Source organism: Taudactylus pleione, unplaced genomic scaffold, assembly GCF_031769625.1.
Source record: "Taudactylus pleione unplaced genomic scaffold, aTauple2 ptg000040l, whole genome shotgun sequence".
In the NCBI taxonomy this organism is placed as follows: Eukaryota; Metazoa; Chordata; class Amphibia; order Anura; family Myobatrachidae; genus Taudactylus; species Taudactylus pleione.
In genome coordinates this window covers 4,187,184-4,206,683 of record NW_028284442.1, presented here as the reverse complement: position 1 = coordinate 4,206,683, position 19,500 = coordinate 4,187,184, and the positions used below count along the sequence as shown (strand labels likewise).

Genomic DNA, 19,500 nt, shown 5'->3' with positions numbered 1-19,500 from the left:
TTGCTTCACTGATAGTGACAGCTCTTTGGATCTCATATTGAGAGTCGACATCAACTGATTCCAAATGCAAATGTCACACCTAGAATCAACTCCAGACCTTTTACCTGCTTAATTGATAATGAAATAACGAGGGAATAGCCCACACCTGTCCATGAAATAGCTTTTGAGTTGATAGTCCCATTACTTTTGGCCCCTTAAAAAGTGGAAGGCACATATTGAAACTGTTGTAATTCCTACACCGTTCACCCGATTTGGATGTAATTACCCTCAAATTAAATCTGAAAGTCTGCAGTTAAAATACATCTTGTTTGTTTCATTTCAAAACCATTGTGGTGGTGAATAGAGGCCAAAATCTGAAAATTCTGTCAATGTCCCAATATTTATCGACCTTACTGTATTTAAAGCAGAATATATCATTTATAACTTGGGTGTGGAAATTTGAGACTAACAAAAGTTTTGCTGTGGACATAGCCATCATATAGCTGAACAAACATCAATGATAAAATAACAGTACCAAATATAAATATCGCTATATATAGTCAGCATAAAACAAAAAGAGGATAATGAGGCTGGGTGTCTTCCATCATTACTTTATCAAATTTTTAGTATAGAAAGTCAAAAAGAGGGGAGAAAAAGAGAAAGAAATTAAAAAAAGGAATGAGAAATAGAGATATGGGGTGTTGGGAATATATACTGGAAGGGGGACACTAAAAGGTCTGGTTGAAAATATATAATGATGGCGGATAATGTATTCAATTAGGTTCGAAAAGTCCCAGGCTTTTCGCATGCTGGAGTTTCTGCCGTCATCACTGGTTTTGCATGTGGAAAATTATCATGCTCGTCCCCGCTTATCCCCGTATTCGATTACAAATCAGCAAAAATGGAAACCGGCAAATTCAAAACCAGCAAAAAGTCCTGTCAGATTTGACACCTGCCACCCTCCAAAAGAAGTACTGACATTGAGGATCACTAGAGATTCCCCTGAATAGGCCTGCCTAAGGTATTTGGGGTACTTAAATGCTCTCAATAGCTGCTAATTAGCGTCTTTACAGAAGGGGTGAAGAATAGCATTTAGCAGTTTTTTGGGGAGAAAATAAGTAGTCCCAGCAAATTTGGGGTACATGAAAATGGGTGCTAGCATAGTTTAAAGTTGCTAAAGTAAAGTTTGAAAAAACTTGAAAAAGCCACCTGCCGCAACCACCTGCAAACTTAGAAACACCTGCTCCATACTTGGGGACCCCCCTTGATCTATTTCGCTAGCTTTTAAGTTTGTCCCCCAATTTTGTTTTTTTTTGCACTAAAAATGAAAGTTTTTTTAAAACTTTTTTTTGACACAGTTTACCTTTGGGGGACTGTCCCAAGGGTGCTGGGTGGTTCCCGCAAGTTTGCACCCCAAAATCCCAATTCTGCACTTTTTTTCGACAGGTTTCACAGACAAATCTTTTTCACCTATTCCAATGCATTGCCTTTCTGCACCGGCAAAAAGTCTTGGGAATTGAATACGGGGATAAGTTTTCGCCTGGCAAAATGACGTCACCGGCGATACTGTTCCGTAGAGACAGACTTTTCGCACCTAATTGAATACTCCCCTTAGAGAAAAGGAAGCAAAACTTTCTCATAGATAATACTATTAAATGGTAAAATAACTAAGTAAACAGGCTTATTGACTAAGCTGAGGCCATGTAATGTTTTCAAAAACCTTAATTTTTTACTGGAAGAGGCAGCAGGCAAATAATCGAAATGCCATTTATTATGGGACTTCACTTCACCCCTCTCTATATCAATCATTGCTGTGCTCAGATCATAATACAATATGAATAACAGTTCAAATTTTACAAGCTCCAAAGTGGGGAGATGGAGAACGCCAGTTCACCAAAATAGATTTTCTGGCCAAAGTGATTAATATTGATGGAAAGGGAATAATCTCAGTTGAGAGAAAGGTGGAAGACCACAATGCAAAACAAGGTAAAAGGTGGATTTCCCAGCTATGTAACCCCCATTATTTTGATAATAAAGCTTCTAACCATAAACCAAAATTTACGTATTTTTGGTCAATGCCAGACGTTAGGCTAAAAGCAATAGGTTGTGATCTTCAGATGCTGCAGGGATTTATTCGAGTCTCCCAGTATTTTAAAGTGACAATCGTTTCAAAGGCTAAACCAAGCTGATATAGGAAGAAAATTACAGTTAGGCAAAGTATGGCGTTTCTTAAGATGCTGGAAGGAATATAAATTAGTTTAGCCATAAAAGAAAAAGAGAAATAAATAGGGTTTGAAACACAAGACATATTCCCCGGAAGCCACGCTATTTAACGGTGGAATGCATAAGTTAAAGATGGCCACGGCTTGGAATGCATGAACTTCAGGTTCCACCGGAAATCACGGCCACGACTTGGAATGCATGAACTTCCGGTTCTACTGGAAGTCACGGCCATGACTTGGAACGCATGAATTTCCGGTTCCACTGGAAGTCACAGCTGCGACTTGGAATGCATGAACTGCCACTTCAGCCGGAAGTCACGGCCGCGTTTTGATACGCATGAACTTCTGATTCCACCGGAAGTCATGCAAAAATGCTGCCTGGAAACAGAATTTTGAGCCACATTTGAGCAATCTTTGCCTGAGGAAGGATCCTGGAGATCTAAAATGCATTGCATTAGACTGCATGTGAGGGGATATTTGCACACAGCCATCTTGGACACTTATGGACCAAACATTGGTGAGAGACTGACAACTGGAATTATACCCCTCATTTATTCTGTATATTTTTTTTCAAAAGTTTTTAAATGTTTGTGTATTCCCTTGAATAAATTGTACAGTATATGCATTTCCATTTAATCTGGGTAATTATTTTATTCCTATATAAATATAACTTTGTGGAACGTTTAAAGTTATACATTTCTATTGGCAAGTAGCGCTAACCAAAGCCACTAACAAAGGTATTAACTTTATGTAAAGTGGTAAGCAATTTATTTCACAGTAACATTCAAGGTAATATGTTGTACTACTGGAATGTTACCACTTTTGGCTCGTCTTGCCACTTATACCAACCTCATCATAGTGCTGCAGCTGTCATTGGCAATTGGTCATCAAACTTATGAAACTGCATTAACAATTGCACTGCAGAAAAAGGCATTTGTAAAATGATTACTGTACCTGTTTAGCTACTGCCCTAGCCAAGTCTTTACAGGTCTCAGTCTTGCCAGTTCCTGCTGGTCCTTCTGGTGCCCCTCCTAAGTTTAGCTGTAGAGCTCCCATTAGTGTTCTGAAAGCATAACACAAAACATGACTCTTTGATAGCACAGATCAAAATGTTATTTGACTCAACCTGCAACATTGATTAAACTTTAAGTACATAAAGAAAATGAAAATAAGCAAACATTACATTTTAATATCTCTTAGTGGAAAGTCTTCATCTGTTATACTCCCCAATGAGCTTTTTAAAGTCCATTAATGCTCAGAAGTAATGTAAAAGAATAGGGGTTTTGGCTGGAATAGAGAGGCCATTACCAGCAAAAACAATGCACAGTGAATATTAGTTAGAATAAATAAAATGCTATTTACAGAATGCTTTTGTTCTTCTAGAGTAGTATGTTTGACTGCTTTTATTTGCTTATTTTGTTGGATGTTTGCAGGAACTAAATGTAGACATTATGAACAATGATTAAAATGTACTTCTAAAATTTTATAATTAGAGCTTTATTGGGAAAATAGATAATATATTAATTTAACTGCCATTTATAATTTCAACTATTGCGCATACATTATTGTACAATTTTGGTTTGAAATATTTAATGTAGTACTTCAGCAAGCAAAAACTGATTATTTGCCCTCCTACTTTTAAAAAATGAATGTATTTATTAAGTATATTTTAATGTCCACTTAAATCTAAACAACGGTTGAATGAACTTGGCATTTCTTCTATGCTTAGTATTTGCACCTCTACCACTTACAGAAGTACAATAACGTAGCTGTATCTTACAATACGAGCCTATTTCTCTCCATCAAGCTCCGTAACACAATGTTACCAACCATGTTTCTAATCCAGCGACATTTTCCACCTGGATACCCACTGACAGTCCATTTGAGTTGTTTGTACCCCTAACATTTGCAAAGCAATACAGGACATTTGTAATTAAGATAACTGTTTTTAGATAAAATGTGGCCGGAATGGGGCGGAACTGCGTTCCATCAGTTCTATTTGGAGACAGAAACAGTTCCTCCTCCTCTGGCCAACCTTACCCAGCCAGTCACCCCGATGCTGCAGGGAAGCTCCATTTGCCGGGTGCCCACTGAGATTTTGTTACCAGAAGGTGCCTGGCTCCTTCTCCACAGCAACAGCCAAATGCTAGAGTTCACTCTGAGCTTTGGCTTCCAGCTTTCACAGTAGGCACTATGGGAGAGACATCATGACACCATAATGTCTCTCCCATAGATCCGAGGAGCAGCCAGTCAGACAGCAGAGGATGCAGGAGAGGGGCTTAAGGTAAGTATTGTATTTTTTTGTGTAAGGAGCACTACTAATGGGGGCATTACCACTGGGGGCACTACTACTGAGGGCAATACTACTGGGGGCACTTCTACAGGGGGCATTACTACAAGGGGCACTACTACTGGGGGCATTACTACAGGGGGCACTACTACAGGGGGCATTACTACTAGGGCACTATTACAGGAAGCATTACTACTGGGGGCACTACTACTTTGGGCACTACTACTGGGGGCATTACTAAAGAAGGCACTACTACTGGGGGAACTAATAATAGGGCACTACTACGGGGGCACTACTAATGGGGGCTTTGCTAGCGGGCATTGCATAAGGGGCATCACTCCTGGGGGCACTGCATAAGGGGCACCACTTCTGCGGGCACTGCATAAGGGGCACTACCACTACAGTGGGCAATGCATAAGGGGCACTACTGCTGTGGGTATTATATGAAGGGGCACTACTGCTGTGACCTTTGTATAAGGGGCACTACTACTGTGGACATTATGTGTATTAGGGGCACTACTACTGTGGGCATTGTGTATAAGGGACACATATTGGCATTGTGTAAAAGGGGCACCACTATATGTCATATAATGAATAAGGGATACTACCATGTGGTGTGATGTGAATAAGATTGTGCTACTGTGTGGCGTAACTGAATTGGTGATACATTTGTGTGACCAGGACCCGTTTTTGAGACCACACTCCTTTTTGAGACCTTACCCCTTTTTTAGACTACACCCCTTTTTTGTGGTAGACGCCATGGCCACACACTGTCCCTTTATTAAATAAGCTCCAGGGAGGTGAGTTCCACCACATCGCTAGTACCACTTTAAGCATTGGCTATAAACAAGAAGAGAATGAATTGTATGTATATATTTATCACATTTGATATTACAATTTATGAAAAATTAACAATTGACAATAAAAGTGTAGCCAACATACCCTATATGCTGTCTTTTTCAGGGATTCAGGGATAGACTTTCATCCCTTGCATTCTGCTTTCCCTATGTATATAATTATCAACAGGCTGTTCCATGCCGCCATTACAGTAAATGTTTCACTTTCCCCCTGATCATCACAGTGACACCCATGGAAGAGACTATACCCAGGTTGAGAAAGAGTGTTATAATAATGTCACCAATGGTTGTGTAATGAGTCAAAGAAAATTATGTAGAGTGAATATTTTTATCATAGATTTCAATTGTCACAACCAGGGCTTCTCGGCATGGTAGTCACCGGGTATTACCTGTGAGGTCTTTATGGCGGGGGGGTCTCTGGCAGCAGTGCTGGTGTTTGGTGAGGGGCATTGGCTGCACATGGTTCTGTGCGGGCACATTGTCACTAGGCCTGGTGAGGTCTGGTGTTGTTTCCATTCCGTTGGCATGGGCGCCGCCATCTTGCCTGCGGCCATGTAATTCCGGCTTTCCAATCCTGGTAGGTCATGTGCTCATTCCAGCCAGTCATAGCACAGCACTGAGTATTTAGGATGGTCCAGAGCCTTCCTTCCTTTGCCAGTGCAACGTGTTTCTCAGCCGTGGCTGAGAGAGAGTACCTGTGCCTTACCTGCCTGTTTGTTATACGCTTCTAGCCTGAACCTTGCCTGCTCCAAACTGCTGGATTTACCCTGCACCCTCCACATACCTTTTAACTGCCTGAGTACCTGAACCTGCTGTTCTCTGCACCTTGCCTCCCTTCACTCCCAGCTGGACTTCATTACCTCAGCCTGAATTTGTTACAGCTCACCATACCTGCACTCAGTTACAGCTCATCATATCTGCATTCTGTTACAGCTCACCATATTTGTTTACTGGACTGTTCCTGTCTGTCACTATCTGGACATTTCCTATTAACCCCCACTACAGTTATCAAGTGCACTTTAGTGCTATACGTGGACTTTTTATTTGCCATTCCCATGTCTTCTAAGTAACTTTTTAAAAACTCCACTTTTTCATTTAAGTCTGCTTCTGTGTCTGCTCCTATCACCACCCCGGGTCCACAACAAATTCAGAACCTCACAGTTTGCACTGACCCATGGATCCGGCCATGGAACAGGAGTCTGGAGTGGATTTATTTTGCTGTATTGCAAGTCGTTTAGAAAACCTGGAACCTATGCAACATCAAATGGCCCAGTTCCTACAGGAGATGTCTAAACACCAAGATAATCTGCAACCTCGTTAATCACCCCTGGGGTATCAGCAACTTCACCTCCTCCTGTGCCTGGTAATAGAGGGACCAGGGTATCCCCTCATCTACATCTACCCATGCCAAGCAAATTTTACAGCAATCCTAAGCTCTGTCGTTGTTTTTTAAATCAGTGTGATATACACTTTACATTATAGCCTGATAACTTTCCCCCGCTAGAACCAAAGTTTCATACATTATGTCCTTGCTGACTGGCTCAGCTTTGGATTGGCCCTCCCAACTCTGGGAGCATTCCAGCTCACTGCTGGATAACTATACAAACTTTGTATCTTCATTCAGGAGGATTTTTGATCAACCTGGACACACAGTGTCAGCATCATCCAGCATCATGACCCTGAGACAAGGAACCCGTCCTGTCAGCCAATATGCCATACAGTTTCAAATCTTGGCATCAGAGCTTAAGTGGAACGAGGAGGCCCTCACCTCAGCCTTTTGGCATGGCCTTTCCGACCGATTTAAAGATGATCTGATTACCTGTGAGCTTCCTACCAATTTAAATGATATGATCTCACTCTGCAACAAAATTGACCTACGCTTCAGAGAACGTCAGGCTGAAAAGCACAGAACTGACCGGCAAAGGTCATTTACATCTCCCTTGCCTAACTGTCCACCCCATCCTCCTATAGATGAGGAGCCCATGCAGGTGAACCAAACCCATCTCTCCAAAGAGGAACGTCAGAGTAGGATGCTAAAAAACCTCTCTCTGTACTGCAGAGATTCGGGTCACCTGGTGGCCTCCTGCTCCCGCAAGTTGTGAAACGCCCGTTCCTAACTGACCTCGGGGACATCAAGTTAGGAGTTATTTGCCCATCCTCAAACACTAAAGATTTCAAGATTTCCTTAGCTTTGGATCTCAAGCCCAACCCTGTCTTCGTCTCTGCTCTATTAGACTCTGGAGCAGCCGGAAACTTCATGACTTCCAACCTAGTTGATAAACTACAGATTCCTTGTTCATGTCTCAAGCAAGCAATTTCCCTGACTTCTGTAGATGGACGTCCTCTAGCTAAAGGATTGGTCACCAAGGAAACTCAACCAGTATTAGTTCGTGTTGGGGCACTCCACTCCGAGTCTTTAAAGTTCTTAGTGATACCAGAGGCTTCTCAAGAAATCATTTTAGGACTACCCTGGTTACGCGAACATAATCCCAGGATAGACTGGTGTTCAATGCAGATTCTTTCATGGGGAACTGACTGTCATTAATCCTGCCTTCCCAAAATACGACCTATAAGAAAGACAGCTTCGTTAACATCACCAGATATTCCCAAGGAGTACCAGATGTTCTCTGATGTTTTTCCGAGCAACAGGTGAACATCTTACCTCCCCACAGAGAATGGGACTGTCCTATCGAGCTGCTACCTGACAAGATGCCACCTCATGGTTGCACCTATCCTCTATCCATGCCTGAGACTCAAGCCATGTCAGAGTACATCCAGGACAACCTAGCAAAGGGGTTTATTCATTCTTCCATCTCTCCCATTGGAGCCGGCTTCTTTTTCTTTGGCAAGAAAGATGGAGGCCTAAGATCTTATATAGATTACCGGGGCCTCAATGATATAATGATTAAGAATCGATATCCTCTTCCCCTGATCACAGAATTGTTTGACAGAGTTAAAGGGTCCACCATATTCTCAAAGCTAGATCTGAGAGAGGCTTATAATCTCATCCGCATTCGTGCTGGTGATGAATGGAAGACCCCCTTTAATACTAGAAATGGACACTTTGAATACCTTGTGATGCCCTTTGGGATGTGCTATTCCCCTGCCATGTTTCAGGGCTTTGTTAATGAGATTTTCCGGGACCTGTTGTTCATCTCGGTTGTAGTTTACCTGGACGATATATTGATATTTTCGTCTTCTGTAACAAAACATCATGAACATGTGAAGGAGGTATTGTCCCATCTGAGAAAGAACCACCTTTACTACAAACTGGAGAAATGTATCTTTGGAGTTCCCAGTGTGCCATACCTTGGTTACGTCATCTCTGGCTCCAGTCTAGAAATGGACCCCAAGAAGGTGTAGGCGATTTTAGATTACTCCAAACTTTGAAAGCCATCCAGAGATTGCTTGGGTTCGCCGACTACAATAGACGTTTTATTAAAGGATTTTCATCATTATTGGCTCCCATTACCGCGTTGACCCAAAAAGATGCTAACCCTGCCATATGGCCACCTGAGGCAGAGACTGCCTTCCAACTTTTAAAACAGGCATATATTTCAGCTCCAGTCTTATGACAACCAGATCTGGATAGGCCATTTCTAGTGGAAGTGGATGCGTCTTCAGAGGCCGTGGGTACAGTTCTTTCCCAGTGTTATGACGATAATCGAGTTCATTCCTGTGGGTTCATCTCCAAGAAGTTTCTCCTGCTGAGAGCAATTATGCCATTGCTGAGCAAGAACTTTTAGCAGTAAAGTTAGCATTAAAAGAATGGAGATACCTGCTGGAAGGGGCCAAGTTTCCCTTCACTGTCTTCACGGACCATAGAAATATTCTCTTCCTCAAGAATCTTCAGTGCGTGAGACCTTGTTTGGCCCGATGGGCGATATTTTTTGTTCGGTTACAGTTCACTCTGACCTTCCGGTCTGGAGCCCTTAATCAAAAGGGAGATGCCCTGTCCAGATCTTTCTGCTGTGATGACAAATCAGAGAATCAACAAAGTACCCCTGTTTTGGAGTCAAGAGTCTTCGCCACCTTACAGTTACAGCCCCCTTCAGGGAAGTCCTTTGTAGCCCCAGAGTTAAGGAAGCAGCTCCTCACCTGGGCTCATTCTTATCACTTTGCAGGTCACTCAGGTACCCGGAAGACCTTGGAATTTTTAAAGAGAGGCTATTGGTGGCCATCCATGAAAGCAGACGTGTCAGAATTTATTTCTTCATGTTCTTCATGCGCCCAGCATAAATATTCACATCAGGCACTGGCTGGTGAGTTATTGCCACTACCTATTCCATCACGTCCATGGACACATCTCTCCATGGACTTCGTCATGGATCTGCCGAATACTCAAGGGTTCACTACCATCTGGGTCATAGTAGACAGATTCTCTAAAATGGTCCATTACATACCACTAAAGAAATTGCCTTCTGCCTCTGACTTGGTTCACTTGTTCGTTCAACATATTTTCTGTCTCCATGGTCTTCCAGCTGAGATAGTCTCTGACCGTGGTGTTCAATTCACAGCAAACTTTTGGAGAGCCTTATGTTCTGTATTGCAAGTAAATCTAAATTTTTCTATGGCTTATCACCCACAAAGCAACGGTTCCACTGAAAGGGTTAATCAAGACCTTGAGACCTTCCTGAGGATTTTTATGACATCTTCCCAAGACAATTTGTCTGTATTGCTGCCATCGGCTGAATTCGCACATAACGCCTCCTACCACTCTTCCACGAACCAAACCATTCCAAGTGGTCTACGGCCTTCATCCTCGGGTTCCTGAATTTCAAAGCCTCCTCGTCTTTGATGTCCCAGCTGTAGAAGACACTGTACGGAAATTTGCCTCAATCTGGTCTCAAGTTCGTACTGACCTGGAGAAGGCGTCCTCCCATTACAAATTTTTCAAGCTGATAAGAAGCATAGGAAAGTACCACGTATGCAAGTTGGAGACCAGGTCTGGTTGTCCACCCGGAACCTACGACCATCCATGAAATTTGCTCCACGCTTCATCAAGCCCTTCTCCATCATAGAATTTATTAACCTCGTGGCTTATCACCTTCAGCTACCCCCTTTTCTGAAAATTCCCAATTCCTTTCATGTCTCCCTGTTGAAACCCCTGGTGCTAAACAAATACCACAGAGTCCTGCCTGCTTCTCCCCATGTCCAGACTGAAAGGGGCATAGAGTATGAGGTCTCCCAGGTCTTGTATTCCTGTCTCCGCAGAGGACATTTGCAGTACCTACTGGACTGGAGGGGCTACGGCCCAGAGGAACGTTGTTGGACCGATGCCCGAGATGTCCATGCCACTGCACTCATCAAGAGGTTCCATGCTGCCCATTCAGAGAAGCCTGGTGAGTGTCCTGAGGCCACCCATAAGGGGCGGTACTGTCACGGCAAGGGCTTCTCGGCATGGTAGTCACCGGGTATTACCTGTGAGGTCGTTATGGCGGGGGGTCTCTGGCAGCAGTGCTGGCGTTTGGCGAGGGGCAATGGCTATGCTTGCTTCTGTGTGGGCACATTGTCACTAGGCCTGGTGAGGTCTGGCGGTGTTTCCATTCCATTGGCATGGGCGCCGCCATCTTGCCTGCGGCCATGTGATTCTGGCTGTCCAATCCTGGTAGGTCATGTGCTCATTCCAGCCAGTCACAGCACGGCACTGAGTATTTAGGAAGGTCCAGAGCCTTCCTTCCTTTGCCAGTGCAACGTGTTTCTCAGCCGCGGCTGAGAGAGAGTACCTGTGCCTTACCTGCCTGTTTGTTATACACTTCTAGCCTGAACCTTGCCTGCTCCAAACTGCTGGATATACCCTGCACCCTCCACATACCTTTTAACCACCTGAGTACCTGAACCTGCTGTTCCCTGCACCTTGCCTCCCTTCACTCCCAGCTGGACTTCATTACCTCAGCCTGAATTTGTTACAGCTCACCATACCTGCACTCAGTTACAGCTCATCATATCTGCATTCTGTTACAGCTCACCATATTTGTTTACTGGACTGTTCCTGTCTGTCACTATCTGGACATTTCCTATTAACCCCCACTACAGTTATCAAGTGCACTTTAGTGCTATACGTGGACTTTTTATTTGCCATTCCCATGTCTTCTAAGTAACTTTTTAAAAACTCCACTTTTTCATTTAAGTCTGCTTCTGTGTCTGCTCCTATCACCACCCCGGGTCCACAACAAATTCAGAACCTCACAGTTTGCACTGACCCATGGATCCGGCCATGGAACAGGAGTCTGGAGTGGATTTATTTTGCTGTATTGCAAGTCGTTTAGAAAACCTGGAACCTATGCAACATCAAATGGCCCAGTTCCTACAGGAGATGTCTAAACACCAAGATAATCTGCAAACCTCGTTAATCACCCCTGGGGTATCAGCAACTTCACCTCCTCCTGTGCCTGGTAATAGAGGGACCAGGGTATCCCCTCGTCTACATCTACCCATGCCAAGCAAATTTTACAGCAATCCTAAGCTCTGTCGTTGTTTTTTAAATCAGTGTGATATACACTTTACATTACAGCCTGATAACTTCCCCCCGCTAGAACCAAAGTTTCATACATTATGTCCTTGCTGACTGGCTCAGCTTTGGATTGGCCCTCCCCACTCTGGGAGCATTCCAGCTCACTGCTGGATAACTATACAAACTTTGTATCTTCATTCAGGAGGATTTTTGATCAACCTGGACACACAGTGTCAGCATCATCCAGCATCATGACCCTGAGACAAGGAACCCGTCCTGTCAGCCAATATGCCATACAGTTTCAAATCTTGGCATCAGAGCTTAAGTGGAACGAGGAGGCCCTCACCTCAGCCTTTTGGCATGGCCTTTCCGACCGATTTAAAGATGATCTGATTACCCGTGAGCTTCCTACCAATTTAAATGATATGATCTCACTCTGCAACAAAATTGACCTACGCTTCAAAGAACGTCAGGCTGAAAAGCACAGAACTGACCGGCAAAGGTCATTTACATCTCCCTTGCCTAACTGTCCACCCCATCCTCCTATAGATGAGGAGCCCATGCAGGTGAACCAAACCCATCTCTCCAAAGAGGAACGTCAGAGTAGGATGCTAAAAAACCTCTCTCTGTACTGCAGAGATTCGGGTCACCTGGTGGCCTCCTGCTCCCGCAAGTTGTGAAACGCCCGTTCCTAACTGACCTCGGGGACATCAAGTTAGGAGTTATTTGCCCATCCTCAAACACTAAAGATTTCAAGATTTCCTTAGCTTTGGATCTCAAGCCCAACCCTGTCTTCGTCTCTGCTCTATTAGACTCTGGAGCAGCCGGAAACTTCATGACTTCCATACTCACCATACCTGCACTCAGTTACAGCTCATCATTCCTGCATTCAGTTACAGCTCATCATATCTGCATTCTGTTACAGCTCACCATATTTGTTTACAGGACTGTTCCTGCCTGTCACTATCTGGACATTTACCGTTAACCCCCACTACAGTTATCAAGTGCACTTTAGTGCTATACCTGGACTTTTTATTTGCCATTCCCATGTCTTCTAAGTAACTTTTTAAAAACTCCACTTTTTCATTTAAGTCTGCTTCTGTGTCTGCTCCTATCACCACCCCGGGTCCACAACAAATTCAGAACCTCACATCAATGATCTTGTGTCCTAATCCCAAATTGTATTTAATATTAACTTCAAGTTATCTGCTTATTATGTAATATTTCTTAGTTTTCTTTGCACGTCTTTAGTCCCTGGCATTCCATGGGGACTGTTGAACCCAGGATACTCACACCATACAAAGCCATACAGAGCAGCAATACCAAAAGGCAAGTAGAATTTACTGTATCACCAGAGCTATTGTATAGGGCACCAGTACTACCATCCACCGGTATATCTACCACAATCACACCCAGCGCACTACAATGTCCAGGAACACCCTAAGCTCCAGGATGTTGTTACTTATATATTATGCATCCTGCTGTTAAACCTGTGATATCCCCGTGTCATATTCTGACAGATGCCCTTTCCTTTTCTTTCTCTCTAGCTCTCCCTCTTATACCATTATCACTCTAAATTAGGGATGTGCGCTGACCCTATGTTTTGGTTTTGGATCTGTATCTCCTTCGTGTTTTTGATCTGGATTTGGTTACGGCAAAACCACCCTTGCATGACCATAAAAACATAAAAACAGCTAAAATCACATAACTTGGGCCTGTTTTTGTTCCTACAGTATTATTAACCTCAAAAACATTTATTTCCTGTCATTTCCAGCCAATTTTGACCAGCTCACAATATTGGTTTCATCTGGTTTATGTCAAAAGGTTGCATCCAACTAGCTAGTTGGCTAAGCGACAGCAGTGGGTGGCACTAACATGGCACAGAGTGGCACTGCAGTGCTAGACAGGACGGCAGTTTAATAAACTATATGACCACATAGGAAGATTAAAAACCAAGAATGTTTTCATTAATCAAGAACTGGTCAGAGGCCCGAGGGAGTTGGAATATGTTTATGGACTGAAGACAGGAAAAGGACAGAAGGATTGATTTATTTTTAATTTAGTCTAATGTTTTGATTTTTAAAAACATTTCTGTGGGAAGATCAATGTAAGAACAAGTTCTTCAGTTAATGAAAGACATCTTTGATCTGGAGGAGGCTTTTATAAATCTAAAAGAAATGTGATGGCCTTGCTTGTGGAGGTTCTGTTAGTACACACTGTAAACAGATGTTTACTTTGTGCTCAGGTAGGTTGTTAGGAATAACGGGACCGAAACTTGCTGTTTACATCAGAGGAAAGTAGGATCAAGTTCTTCAGTTCATGAAAGACATCTTTGATCTGGAGGAGATTTTTTATTCATCTAATAATGCGGTGGCCTCGCTTGTAGAGGTGCTGCTAGTACACACTGTGAACAGATGTTTACTTGGTACTTAGGGAGGTTGTTAGGGATAATGGGACCAAGACTTGCTGTTAGCATCAGAGGAAAGCAGCCTGTAGCTCTCTGGGTGAACTAGAACTACCAGCACCCATGATGCTTGCCGGGCCTACTGGAAGTTATTTGTCAACAACAGGTGGCACCCCTCAGGTTACCATAGCCTGCTTTACGCACTGTATGTAACATCTAAATATGTATGTAATGTGACCAATATACACAACAAATTTTTGTTTTAAACATATTTGCACTTTATTGCACACATCCTGTAAGGAAGATGTTCTATGCTGCTGCTTATATTTCTGGTCTTTCTCATGACACCCACCATCTACATTATCCAGTTTTCTGCTTAGAGTCACCTACATACAAAGGAGGCAGGCGTTTATTGAGCTGAACCATTATTTATAGCAGCCTATCAATTTACCAGAGTCCTGGGGCAACCCAGGTGGTTATCTAAACTGATATTGGCACCTGTCACTTTGGACATCAGCACTTTATTACCCTCTGGGGCACCATTTGGACTTGGGACTTTGTGCAATATATCCAGTATTTTTTCACCACAAGGCTTCATCTGTTTGCATTGGAACATTGATGATGGTGAGACCATCACTAATTAAAGGAATCCTCACCATCTTGATTACAGGCCGGTAATATACCCACATTATAACTGGACTTTTGCCACCCTTGAATTGGCTCTTTGTCCGTTGAATATCTACATGTTATGCTGAAGTACCCAGTGTCTATGGGGTTCACAAGACATATGCCTTTATGATTGAATTTTGTACATACACATTATATGATGCTTCATGTGATGATTTTATAATCCTTTTGGTCTAACCACTCAGTAATGAAATTTTTTTAGTGTGTTTATTTTGCCAATTGTTTTTAATTTATTAAATTGATATTCATACATACTATCAGCGCTGCTATTGTTTTGCTTGTATTCCTGGGGCAACCGGTTGGGGTTGGGAGCAATGAAAAAAACTGGGTACATTTGAAAATCTACCATGTTTTGCCCACCCAATCAACTTGGTGCTTCAGATTGTTTTTAAAGAATTGAAGGGGCATACAGGGAATGCTGTCTGTGGCCATAAAAATTTCTGCCCATTTTTGGCATTCAGCAACCGCATGTAGAAGATTTTAGCAGCTGTGGAAGTTCAATTACCAACATGGTAGATCTAGGAAAGAGAATGGCACTGCAGTGGCAGACAGAATGGCAGATTAATAAACTATAAAATTAAAAATGTCAGGCAGCAATGCCCCAAACAGCACATAATGTAAAGAAAAGAGGTGCAAGGTGGAATTGTTCTTGGCCCTTTTCACCCACTCTTATGTTGTATATATTTAACAGGATATGCACAGATTAACAAACCAATCACTTCAGTGACAGGGATGGCCAATTGTGGCTAAAGCGATTGCTATGTTTGGGCCCCCACAAATCAAGCTACCAATGGGCAACTGACATTGCTGGCAATGATCTCTCGCACAAACTGGCTTTACAGAGGCAAGGTGTTGTCACCATCATCATCCGATTCCTCACCCTCATCAGTGTGTATATCATCTTCACACAATATTAATTCATCCCTGCTGGAATCCACTATTACAACCTCAGGTGCCTCTGTAATATTTGGACATAATTGGCTATAAAGGTATTCCTTGTGGAATTTGTGGTTCATTTTGATGAACATCAACTTTTCCACATTTTGAGAAAGTAGCCTCCTACGCCGATTGCTGACAAGGTTCCCAGCTGTGCTGAAAACTCTTTCCGAGTACACACATGAGGGTGGGCAGCTCAAGTAAAGCAAAACCAGTTTATGCAAGGGCCTCCAAATTGCCTTTTTTTCCTGCCAGTAGTCAAACGGACTGTCTAACATGCCTACTTGGATGCTATCAATAAAATAGACCTCAACCATTATTTGAATGGTGACCAGATCAGATGGAGACCTCATTAATTGTAGGCAATTCTTTTATACCCGACTAGATGTCAAAACTTTACTCATCTGAATCACCATTGGGTCTTTTGGAAAAGCTGAGTTTTTTCCTGGGAGCCACACTTGCTGGAGAGACTGAAGGAGGTGCCATTGCTGCATCATGTTCCGCTTGAGCTGACAATTTGCTTACCAACAGATATTTGCATCTCTTCAGATATGTGTCCATTGGGAAGAAAGACACAATGTATGCCCTAAACCTGGGATCGAGCATGGTCACCAAAATGTATTGATCCAATTTGAAAAGCCTGACAAACCTTGGATCCTGGTGTAGCAAATAAACAACTTGATCTGCAAGTCTGACATACTTAGCGGAATCACTTTGTTTCAGCTCCTTCTTCAGTTTCCCAAGCTGCTTTACCAACAGTCTAATTAGGGGACTTACCTGACTCAAGCTGGCAGTGTCTGAACTCACTTCACAGGTGACTACTTCAAAGGGTTTCAACACTTTGCACAACACAGAAAGTATTTTCCACTGAGCCTGAGTAAAGTACATTCCCCCTCCTCTTCCTATGTCATACTTCATTGTGTAGCTTTGGATGGCTTATTGTTGTTCCTCCATCTGCTGAAGCATATACAGGGTGGAGATCCACCTTGTAACAACCTCTTGCTTCAGCTGATGACAGGGCAAATTTAACATTTCTTGCAGGTGCTGCATCTTCTACATGCACCTGCTGAATGTCCAGAAATTTTGCAGGCCATAGAGAGCAACTCCTGTACGGCCCTGTCATTTTAAAAAAAATGTTGCACCACCAAGTTGATGGTGTGGGCAAAACAAAGGACGTGTTGGAATTCACCCAGCTGTAATGCTCTTACATATTAGTGGCATTGTCAGAAATCGCAAATCCTGAGGAGAGTCAAAGTGAGTTAAGTCATTTCGCAATGACTTCCCTAAATTTTTCTAAGAGGTTGTCAGTGGTATGCCTCTTAGTGAAACTGATTCTTTTGTTGCAAGTGCGGACACTTTGGACTCTTAGTGAAACTGGTGATACACAGAGTAGCCTGTCTCTGAATGAGCTGCTGTTTCTTAGATGCTGCTGCTGCCGATGATGCTGCTACTGCTACTGCTGTTGGTGGCGCAGAAGGCAATACACCCACCCAGTGGGCTGTTACAGTCATTTAATCTTGCATTTGCCCTGTTCCACTTGTCCACATATCTGTGGTTAAGTAGACAGTGAGTACAACTGCATTTTGGAGGACACTAATTAAGTTTTTTTTAACATCCCTGTACAGGCTGGGAATTGCTTTTCAAGTGAAGTGAAATCTAGATTTGGTAGTGCGGACACAGGCCCTCAATCAACTGTCTAAAACCCACTGCACTAATGGCAGATATCGGACACACATCTAATACCAGCATAGATGTTATGACATCAGTGATCTGCTGTGCAACTGTGTGACTGCTCCCCCTTGCAAAGGATTGATTAAAAGTCAATTGTTTTTTAACTACTACTAGTAGTCTTCCTGGACCCCTTCTGGGATGAAGGTCCACTCCCAGCAGCAGCAGCTGTAGTGCTCAAGGATTCTTCCAAGGAATCCTGGATAGGGGAGGACTATGTTAGCGTTATCAAATAGGATGCAGGACTACTTCCAATCATGATTGAGGATATTGTTGTTAAAGGTGTTGGTGGTGAAGATGGCAAGTTGTTGGATCTAGCAGAGAGAAGGGAGCTAGCTGATGCTGGACTGCTTGTTGTTACTGTTTTAGCCAAAGTTTATGAATTTTGCAAACACTTTGATGGATGCACTGTAGATGACATAACAGGGAGGAGGTTCCAAAATGGCTACCTCTACTTACTCTTGCTTTACAATGGGTACAGATGGCTTGACAATTGTTGTCTGGATTTAGGTACAAATAAGTCCACACATAAGAAGTGGATTTTTTTGTCTTATGCCCAGGCATGACAATGGGCTTTTCCTTATCATTGGCAACAACTGTTTCCTCTGGAGCCTGAATTACAACATCCTCATCATCAACATCCTAATTAGAATCAGCTACACAAATATCCTCTGAAACCTTATGCTCTTCCACAAAAGCATCCTCGATTTCTATGTTAGCATGTTCACTTATGCTTGTCATCCCCATGTTTGCAGAGGATGCACAAGTAGTGGAAGGAGGCTTCTCTTCTAGTACAGTTTTGGAAAGGTCTGACTCACAAATGGCATCCGCCAACACCCATAGAGCTATTTCACACATGCCAGTTTTGACCGGGCGGCAAATAGCTGCCCGGTATTTAAATGGCTGTGAAATATAGTACTGCAGGGAAAGGACAGGCTCCTTTCACATGACACAGTCACGTCACGGTCGCCGTGATATAGCCGGAAAAAACTACTATGCAGGACAGTGCCGTGCTGTCCCTGCATGCCAGTAATGTGAAGGAAACAATATTTCCTTTCACACACACTGGCTTCTGCCGGCTGGGCTTGTGCAGCAGCGTTGCTGCTGCGCATGCCCAATAGGGAAAAAAAACACCTGACTTAAAAAGCGGCTCAAAGCAGCTGCTTATGAAAGGCACTGAGTGCCAGAAAAAAGCAGGCCGGCTACCAGCCAGTTCTTGCCTGACTGGCCAAAACCGACATGTGTGAAATAGCTCTTAGACTCTCCTCAGGGATTTGTGACATTTCTGAGTGCATAGTTGGTTCCTGTGCCCTAATGATTTTCATTTTTTTTAAACATCTACATGGAGAAGGACTTACATCATCATAACAGGCAGAACCACCAGTCATAAATAGCCTAATCGCCTAAATAATTAGCATTTCCTTGCCACTTCATGTGGTGAAAGGCATATTGACAAGTTTTTGTCTTTCTGCAGCTAACTTTCCCTTTCATGTTTTTTTCTTTACCAATGTAAAAGGTTGCTTTGTTTAATTTTAGATGCCCTGACTTAAGCCCTGTATGCCCTTGGGCATCAGCTTTAGTAGATGACATAGATGGACTAGTATTGTCATGACTGGGGGCACTGGCAGCAGCTCCACTACTAGTATGTGGTTCCTGCTCTCCTCTCAACTGATCGTTCTCCATATCAACAAATTTGAACAAAGTGGGGTACAGCACACATGTCAATTTGTACCAAATTTGAATATTACACTGCGGTATTAATGGCTTACAGCGTTGCAATATTTTAATTAATATTACACTACAGTATTACTGACCAACAGTGTCACAATATTACACTGTTCTACCAATACCTGTATGAATAGTACACTGCACTACCACTTACAGTGCAACAATATGAGTATGAATATTACACTGTGCTACCACTTACAGTGTCACAATTCATG

At 42.9% G+C, this 19,500-nt stretch overlaps 1 protein-coding gene across 1 annotated transcript in view; it reads right to left on the bottom strand.

Annotated features, from left to right (window-relative positions):
• LOC148538322 (dynein axonemal heavy chain 3-like) overlaps positions 1 to 19,500 on the bottom strand; it is a 1,025,530-nt gene that overhangs the window by 754,826 nt on the left and 251,204 nt on the right. Inside the window, exon 13 of the mRNA XM_088455384.1 lies at positions 3,156 to 3,264. Coding sequence (XP_088311510.1) covers positions 3,156 to 3,264 — 109 coding nt within the window. The remainder of the gene's footprint in view (positions 1 to 3,155; positions 3,265 to 19,500) is intronic.